Source organism: Marmota monax, unplaced genomic scaffold (assembly GCF_021218885.2).
Source record: "Marmota monax isolate L192 unplaced genomic scaffold, Marmota_monax_Labrador192_F-V1.1 WCK01_AAM20220418_F8-fsc00160, whole genome shotgun sequence".
Classification (NCBI taxonomy): Eukaryota; Metazoa; Chordata; class Mammalia; order Rodentia; family Sciuridae; genus Marmota; species Marmota monax.
Window position 1 is genome coordinate 1,700,079 of NW_026694183.1, and position 8,673 is coordinate 1,708,751.

At 58.2% G+C, this 8,673-nt stretch overlaps 1 protein-coding gene across 1 annotated transcript; it reads right to left on the reverse strand.

Annotated features, from left to right (window-relative positions):
* Window positions 1-2,681: 2,681 nt before the first annotated feature.
* Window positions 2,682-4,857, reverse strand: Clec11a (C-type lectin domain containing 11A). Its single transcript, XM_046466186.1, has 4 exons — window positions 4,536-4,857; window positions 4,136-4,322; window positions 3,765-3,956; window positions 2,682-3,371 (listed from the first exon to the last, which is right to left on the reverse strand). The coding sequence occupies exons 1-4, from the start codon at window positions 4,680-4,682 to the stop codon at window positions 2,926-2,928; spliced, it is 972 nt and encodes a 323-aa protein (XP_046322142.1). The 5' UTR covers window positions 4,683-4,857; the 3' UTR covers window positions 2,682-2,925.
* Between the last annotated feature and the right edge of the window lie 3,816 nt (window positions 4,858-8,673).

An 8,673-nucleotide genomic window follows, 5' to 3' on the forward strand; every position in this document is an offset into this window, starting at 1 on the left:
CTTGCCATTTTCTAGGCACACTGAATTCATTTCACCGTTAAATAATGGTTATGATCGCCCCACGGTAAGCCAGCCGTATTTGCAAAACTCTGGGTGGAAAGACATACACAAGTGGACTCTGCTGCTTCTGGTTTTCCTACTCCTGGCCCAGGGAATCCACTACATTTCCCAAAGCACCTCAAGGAGCGGGGGGGGGGGGGGGGGGGAGAGGTCTGAGCTCTGATTGGGGACTGCTGAGCTCTGACCTCACTGATGAGGGCGTGGTCACCAGGTTTGCTGGGAAATGTAGGCGAAGCCCACGTGGAAGGAGGGGGCGGGGCTTGTGAGAACGCTGCAGGAGACTCCCGACGACTGCTGGGACGTGAGAACGCGCCTCTCAGCCTCCTGGGATTCGTAGTCCTGAAAGTCCATAGGGCCCCTGGTTTTTCCTGCTCCTCTGGACTATATATTTTCGTGCTCTTTCTGGACTATAATCTGGGATCCTTTAATGCATCCGTCCCAGTCAGCTGCCCTGGCGTCCTCTGGTCCATAACTCTGGCCTCGAAAATTGAAAAGCCAGAGAAGGAACATTCCCAGCTGTAGTCCATGGGACGCCTGGAGGACTTCCTGGCAGAGTGGGCAGGTTTCCCAGTCCTTGACCACATAAAGCCACGTACGCGCGCGCTGCTCTGGTACATAAACAGTCCTCGCCAATGTGCACCATTCCCCACCCATATCCTCTCTTCATGCCATAACACTTCCTGAGCTGGTGTGGTGGCCCTGGCCACCTGTCAGGGAGAAGACCAGATAATAACACCTATGGTGATGTGGAAAGCCTTCCCCGTCCCCAGGACCCAGTGGGTGCCTGACTTATCCTAGGCAGGGCAGGGAGGAAAAACTGCAGAGATCCAACTCATTTTTGGGTTACCTTCACCATCATGGTCCCACATTGTATCTTCATTCAGTGGGCTCCCATGTGCCAGGGAGGCTGCGGGCAACAGTTGGTCCTACCTATCCACACCTACCCCTGCCATCAGTGTCCCCCAGCCTGGCTGAGTCAGGTGAGCAGGCAGTGGTTTTGGAATACAGAAGAGGGACATTAACTGTGGGGTATTGAGAAAAGGCTGGCTCTCGTAAATGGGTGTTCACCCTGCAGAAAAGGGAGGACAGGGACTTCTGCGTGTGCAAAGGCAGGTGTCAGGAGACAGCGGTGAAGGTGAGGTTGGAATAACCAGTGGATTGCCTAGGTATTCCAGCCATCTTTTAGAAGAGGTGGGAATTATTACCATTCCTGCATAGCAAGGCAAAATCCCACTCAAACTCATCTCGTAGATAAGTGGCTAAAATAGAATTAGAACCTGGGCAGTCTGGCTCCAGAATCCAGGCAGGTCTCTATTGTATAGTCTCAACCGTGTCCTGTGGTGAACCCTCTGGAAATGGCACATACTCGTCATTGTGGCCTGATCTGTCCTGGTTTGCTGTAAGTATCCTGTTGTCTGTCCCCTCTAATCCTGGGAAGCTGCTTAGAGTGGAAAGACTTTCGAGCCATGTCTGTCCCCACCAATTGAAGCCCTCCTGACCATAGGCCATTCCCACCTCCATTTTCTGTACTTCCTGTGCAGTCCTGTAGCTGAAAGATAACTCCACAATGGACAAGAGGAAGTGCTCTACTCTGCTAGAGATGACAGGAGTGGCTTGTCCCCCACCCCCACAACAGTAGATCCAATGATGACACTTTAGGCATGTGGTGCTATGGTGGAAGGAAGGTCAAGAGCAAAGATGTAATGGCAGCCGGGGTCACATCCCTATTCCTGGACTCCACAATAATGTCAGGGTCAGGCCCATGATGCCAACATTGGCAGTAGCATTGGGATAATGCCATGAGCTCCTCCCCGAAATAATGTGGTAAAAATGCTGAGGCCCAGGCTGGCCAACTCCTGGGTATTTTCACTGCTCCCAGGGAATAAAATTATGAAAAACAGCAAGGGAGGAAGATAGTGTGTGGCTTTATGTTCAACCTCTTCCCAAATACTCATTTTCCCAGCCTCACCTGAACATCACAAGAGCCATACAAAGTAAGGGAGATGGTACCCATGTTCAGATACAAAAATTGAGGTTCAGACAGGAAGAGCCTGACTCATCCTTTCATTGGCCAGGAAGTAGAGGCAGCAGCATTGGGAAGGAACCTGAGCTTCCTGGCAGGGAAGGTTGTTAATCTCTGAACACAGAGCCCAGGAGTTTGGGAGAGGGAAAAATAGTAGGAGGTGTCTCTCCTTTCAAATCAGGGCTTGATGAAATGGTACCATCTGGAAAAAATGAGCTTGAGACACACTAATTAACACTAAATAAAATTAAATGGGTTCTTTCCAGTAGGACCTGCCAGATCCTTCAGCACCTTCGTGTTTCCCAGATCTCTGACCAGGACCAAGGCCAGGGTCTGGGGCAATGATTGACAGAACTTGGGTCCCAAAGGCCTTCAGAGGGGACACAATGGAGGTGAAGGCATTTGAAGTGTGTGCACATTTGCACTCGTGACATATGTGCAAGGGAGCACATAATCGTGCACACATGCACATATGTTCTCAGTCATTGATACTGGGCTCACATGTCAACCATAAAAAGCAGGTCTGTAAGGTACCCAAGTGCCAGAATCTGCTTCGCCGAGGCAAGATAAGTCAAAAGTGCCTCCAGAGTCCCTCAAGACATATTCCACAAGGCTTTATTGGCGCCGGACCAAGCCTGGTATTCGCAGCTTCAAGAAAAGGCACAGACACTGAAGGGACCCCGAACCCGCAAGAGTCCTCCCAGGAGCGCCCAGCCCAGCCGGGGATGGGGACACACTTTCACCGCGGGGCCCAGGGAGGGAAAGGCGTCTTGGTGTGTGTGGGGGGGTGGGGGAGGTGTGCACAGTGGAGGGATGGAACGGAGAGGCGGGGGACTCGCCCGCTAGAAAGGGAACTCGCAGACGAAGTAGAGACGCCGCTGGCAGTCGTGGTCCCACCAGGAGCCGTCGTCCGAGGCCTGTGCCACGCAGTTCTCCAGCGCACCGCCGTTTGGCTGGTCGGGACTAAGCGGGTGCGGCGCGGCGCTGGGTTGAGCGCCCGGCTCGGTGCTGGGCGAGCGGTGCCAGGCGAAGAAGGACACCCGCTGGCCGTTTTCGAAGAGGTAGAGCCCTTCGGCGCGCCGGTCGTGCACGCCCAACCACACCGGCCAGTTGTAGGGAGCGAGCGCTGCACGCAGGTAGCGAGTGAGCGCTTCCATCTGCTGGCGGTCGGCAGGCTGTGCTAGGCTACCGCCTCGCGCCACGCACCGCGCCTGCGCCGCCGCTTGCACCTCGAAGTCGCGCGAGAGCAGGAAACACTTGTGGCCCAGGCGCAGCCCCTTTAGACAGCCTGTGGGCGGGGCGGGGAGGGAAGGCGGGGTCAGAGCTTTCGGGGCGGGACCAGGGTCTGTGCGGGAGGAGGCGGGGTCAGAACCCCGGCGAGCTACAAGGCCGACCACCAGGGCTGCCGGGGGTGGGGCCAGTCTGCTGGGGCGGGCCTTTAGGGGGCGTGGCGCGGCCCGAGTTGGTCAGCACAGTTGCGAGGGGAGGAGTGTCTCGCGCTTGGCCCATCCCAGTTACTCGAACCTCCTGGGCATCAACACACCACAATTCTCTCGGGACACTCTCGCCCAAGACATCCAGGGTCCCCAACTCTTTATGCCTCTCAGGGCCCCTCCTCCCACCAGTGCCCAGCCTGGTCCGGATCGTCCCATTTTCCCTTCTGTGTGTGGTGGGGACTTACCCTCCAAGCGGCCGTGCTCCCGCTCCGCTCGGCCCTGCGCCTCCTGCAGGACTTGCACTGCGTCGCGGGTGTCACCCGCTGCTTCCCGCAGCTGCCGCAGCCCTTGGGTCAGCTCGACCACGCGGGTGTCCAACGCGTGCAGACGGACGTGCAACTGGTGCAGGCTTGCGTCCAGACCGGCCAGGCGTCCCACTGCGGAAGCACAGGGCAAGCGCTGGAGGAGGAACCTTGGGGTTCTGGAACTTCTGGAAGTTCTGGATCAGTAGCCTAGACTCTTGGAGGCGAGGACTGGGGCGGGGCCCCCTGGGATGTGGGGGCTCTGGGCTGGGCCGTGAGCAGCTGAAAGGCCACACCAGGTTCTGCTTACTCACAGATATAAGTGATGGTGTCCTCATGGGTGGGAGAGGGACTGGGGATGATGGAAGGGGTTGGCGTTGCTTCCTCCTCCTCTTCCTCCCCCTGATCCTCTTGAGTCTCCCAGGCCAGTTTGCCTTCAGGAGTAACAGCAAGATTCTCATCCACCCCCACAGCTGGCAGCCCCAGAGCCTCCTGCAAATGCTGGGGTAGGGGAGGGATGGTCAGCCCCAGCTTGCCGCTCCTGATGCCCCACTGTCCCCTCTCCAGCTCAGCTCATGCTCTGAGCCTGAAGCCTTTCTCTGAACCCATCACCCCCATCCTCTGAGTCTATCCTCATGACTCCCCCTTAACCATTTCCCTAACCTTGGAATACCCCCTCCCAAGCCCACAGTTCCCCAAAACTCCACAGCTCACCTTCAGCATCAGGGCCTCCCTCTCCCGCTCCTCCTCCAGGGCACCTCCCCAGCCTCCCTCCCATTCCCTCTCGACTCCCCGAGCTCCGTAGCCAAATCCTAAGAGTTGGGGGACCACCAGGGCCCCAAAGAGCCAAGCTGCCTGCATCAGGCTGGGCTCTCAGCACCCAAGGTTGCAGATGTCAGGGTGTCTGGTGTAGGGCTAGGGTCTCTGGAGACTGGTGAAAGCTCCTGTCCTGTGTGCAGATCACTAGCCCCTGGTTCCCGCTTTTGCCAGCCTCTTTCTTGTGCCTCCCCTCCTGCTCCTGTCTCTGTCCGTTGGTCTCCTCCGCCCCTCTGTGTGTGTCTCCCCGCCCTCTTGGCTCCCCAGAGGTCCTGCCTCTGTGGCCGGAAACCTCCAACGTTCCAAAGCCTTGATCCCGCCTTGGGTCTCCCTACACCCCCCCTCTTTCCACAGAGCTCGCTTCCGCCCTGTTCTTTCCTTCTGCCTGGCCAAGAGCTCAGATGGTCAGGAAGAGGATGGAGCTGGATTTCCAAGGGATCCTGGGGATGGCAGGCCCTGGCCTTGGAAAGGAACCCCTCAGGACCAGGCTGGCAGTAGTGGGCTGCTGGGGCTTCAACCTTATTCCTTTCTCGCCCTCCTGGCCATTCCTGAGGAGGGGGGAGAACTCTGGGACTCACTAAGGTTGTTATTACCCTGCAGCCACCATCGCCCACACACCCTGATGGAAGAGACTTTTCCACCACTCTCAGGCTCTGGGGCACCTCCTGCACCTGGATGGCCCACCCTTGGCCTCCCAGCCCTTGCCTAGTGATGCAAGTGGGTGTGAGAGGATGAGTGCCTGTGGGGACATGTGTGAAAAGCATGCTATGGTTGTGTGTGCAGCCCCAGATGGGGTTCCTGGATTCAGTGCCTACATTTTACTGGAAGCCTCCTGCAGGCCAAGCACTGGGCAGTGCTATGCTGGAGACTGCATATGCTGAGCTGCTCACAGTCAAGCAGACAGAGAAGTCCCCAGGGTAAGAGGCTGGGCAGAGGGTGGAGACTGGGGGCTAGTGGCCAGAGAAGTTTGCTCCAGGTGGTAGAATAGACAGATGCTGGGCTCTGAGCATTCGGCAAGCTGTCTCAACCCAGCCTGGACCACTGCAGTCACCTCCTCCCTGCCCTCCCCCTCCTTCCTCCCAAGCCCCTCCAATCCCGGCTGCTTGCCGCAGCCAGAGCAATCCTTCCAAACCATAAATCAGATCACATCATTCCCCACTCCCCTGCTCCCCCACCTTCCCATCATAAGCAGGAGGGAAGCCAAACCCGAGCCTTAGTCCTCAGCATAGCCTGCCTGGCTGGGGGCTGGGAAAGAGGAGCCCTTGCAGGTTTGCAGGTCTGCAACCTCATCGCCCCCACTGCCCCTGCCCCCATGGCTCCAGCCTTGCTGGCCTCCTTGCTCTGCCCCACCTCATCCTTTGCACTCGCCTTTCCATCCTTCTAGAAGGTTCTTCCTTCAGCTCCCCCTCATTATTGGGGTCTCAGCTTCAAGAAGCCTTCTTTGGAAGCTTCAGGTCCATAAATTGCTTTATAAAGTGCCTCTCCTTATCAATTTGGTGTACTCACTTGGCATGATCCTATCAGTTAACACATATGCCTCCTGCTAATGAAAGCAGGGATTCTTGTACACGCTGTTTCCCCCGAGCTTCCCTAGCACATAGTAGGTGTTGACTCTCGCTGAGTAAGGAGGTAGCTGTTCCTGGTGTGGCAGAGCTTGGTCAAAGGCCCGGGGCTTGGCTGGTGTTTAGCATGCATCCTGAGTTTCCAGGGTGGTGGCTGCAGCTTGGGTGGAGGCAGTGAGGACAGTGGGAGAGAGGCTCAGAGGCAAGGGGAGCAGAGGCCATGCCATGGCCACCCTGTGCCAGCCCTGTGAGTCATGCAGGGCTTTTCCAGCGTCAGGCTGGCTGGTTGTGCCAACAAGCATGGAGCTCATGAGCCAGGAATCAAGGGGTCCGCGCTTCAAAAGAGGAAATGGAGGCTCTGAGAGGGGAAATAGCACAGCCCTCTGGAGGTCACCAGCCTGGTGGCAGCTGGCCAAGACTTCTGGCTCCTACAAAGAGCAGGGCATCTGCCCTCGGCTACTGGGAGCCCCAGGAGGGGCCTTGGAAATCAACACATCCAGCTTTCCATTTTCCAAGAAAGCTGGTACACCGAGGGCAGCGTGACCTTGGGCAGGCTGCTCACTGCTTTGGAGCCTGGGTCTCTCCAGTGCCCATCTGGGCCCAGAAACCCCTCACTAGGCCTCGAGACCTCAAGAGGTAATGTGTAGGTCCAGAAAGGCCTTGTAGGCTGTAGAGGGGGCACCGCTTCTCACTGCTGGCGCCCAAAAGAGCAGCTGTTTCCCCTGGGCCCAGCTGCTCACCACCTGGCGGGTGGGTGTGCATCAGGATAGGGGCCTCCCTAGGCTAGGCTGGCACCCACTCCAGCTCATCCCAGGAGCCCTGGAGAGCCTGCAGCTGGAGGCAAACTGAAGAGTTGACTAGAACTCTCCACTGTAGGTGCCTGTGTTTACTGGTGACCAAGGTGGTGCCATTGGAGCTGGAGTAAGGTAGAAGTCTGGGCTGCCCTGTGGAGTTCACTCTTTCTGAGTGCATCCTGGGCACAAATGAACACAGCTGACTGTGTGTGTGTACATGGGCTCTGAGCACATGGCTGTGCAAGACTATTTGTGATAAGTGAAGATATGCAACTATGGCGCCCTGTAGTGCACATAGAGGACAAATGAAGACTTTGGATCCAGCCTGCCTGTCCCTAATTCTGAATGCTGCCTCTTTATAGCTGGGCAACCTTGGGCAAAATACTTAGCCTCTCTGTGCCTCAATTTTCTGTGCCTTTGGAACACAGGAAAGGTGAAAGTCTCAGAGCCTGGCACACTGCACCTGCACAAGAAATGTCCTGGGGCGGAGTTATGGCACAGTATTGTGCAACTAAACAGGTGTGTGCAAACCTGTGTGATGGGTGGTACTGTGGGTGTGTTAGGAAGGCACACACACTCCTCCCTACCATGTGCCTCTGTTCCAGTTTGTGAGATATGAGCACGCACCCCCAGGTGTGCTTCTGGGCGTGTGGTAGGTGAGCCCTGCACTGTGCTGCATGCATGCTCTGGAGGGCACAAGGGTATGACAAGCACAGGCAGCTGGGTATGTTTGTAGTCGTGTGTCCCCAAGTACCTTGTGCCTGGACGGCATGCCCAGTATGCACACTTGGGGTTGTCTGTGAGTTCTATGCAGGCTGGTGACTCTACACACCTGTGCCTTGGGGGACACAGTGCCTGTCAGGTGTGCCCACGTGTGCCTTGCCCTGTGCTTAAGTAGTGTGGGTATGTGTGTGTGTGTGTGTGTGTGTTGTGTGTTTAGGGGCACAGGACAGGAATCTATAACCCTCAAAATCCAATTTGGGGATTCGGGTGCCTGACAACAAATACTTAATGCACCCCACTGTGTGTAGAGGGGGTGGGAGGCACTCTGGGGCAGGGCAGTCTCCGGATGTTTGTTGGGTACCCTTGGGGGGGGCGGGACCCCATCGTTGGTGCACGGGGGCAAGCAGGGTGGAGTCCGGGGTTGGGGACTTGGCAGTGGAGAAGAGTGGTGGGGGAGGGCAAGGGGAGGGGGCGGAGCCGGCGGTGGGGGGGATGGGCGAGGTTTGGGGGCGCGGGGAGGGGCGATGTCTCCTCTGCTGGCTCCCGGAGGGAGGGGAGAGGGCGGAGGGAGGGGAGGGAGGGAGAGAGGGAGGGAGAGAGAGACAGGGTGAGGGAGAGACAGTGAGAGCGAGAGAGCGAGAAGGGTGGCAGAGGAGGCGCGGAGCGGGCGGCGGCGGCGGCGGCGGCGGCGGCCCGAGGAAGAGGAGGAGGAAGAGCAGGCGGAGACGCGGCGCCCGGAGCCGGCCGGACCGAGCCGGGGGCGGGCGAGGAGGGGCGCGGCGGCCGCGGCAGAAGGGGGGGCGCTCTGCGGATGGCCAGGCCCGGCCCGCGGGGGGGGTGAGGTCCTCGGCACCCCCGCCCTCCCCCCCGGCCCCCGCCCGCCCCCTCCCCGGCCCGCTCGCCCTCCGGGGCGGTGGGGCATGGCCTGAGGGTCCCCCGTCTCCGGGGGGGTGGGGG

What these genes read in the sequence shown, in the direction of transcription:
- Clec11a (XM_046466186.1), bottom strand. Translation starts at nt 4,682, where the DNA reads ATGCAGGCAGCTTGGCTCTTTGGGGCCCTGGTGGTCCCCCAACTCTTA. An exon ending in GGGAGGCCCTGATGCTGAAG is followed by an intron (nt 4,323 to 4,535) that starts GTGAGCTGTGGA and finishes CCCCTACCCCAG; the next exon opens with CATTTGCAGGAGGCTCTGGG. An exon ending in GGAGCACGGCCGCTTGGAGG is followed by an intron (nt 3,372 to 3,764) that starts GTAAGTCCCCAC and finishes CCCCGCCCACAG; the next exon opens with GCTGTCTAAAGGGGCTGCGC.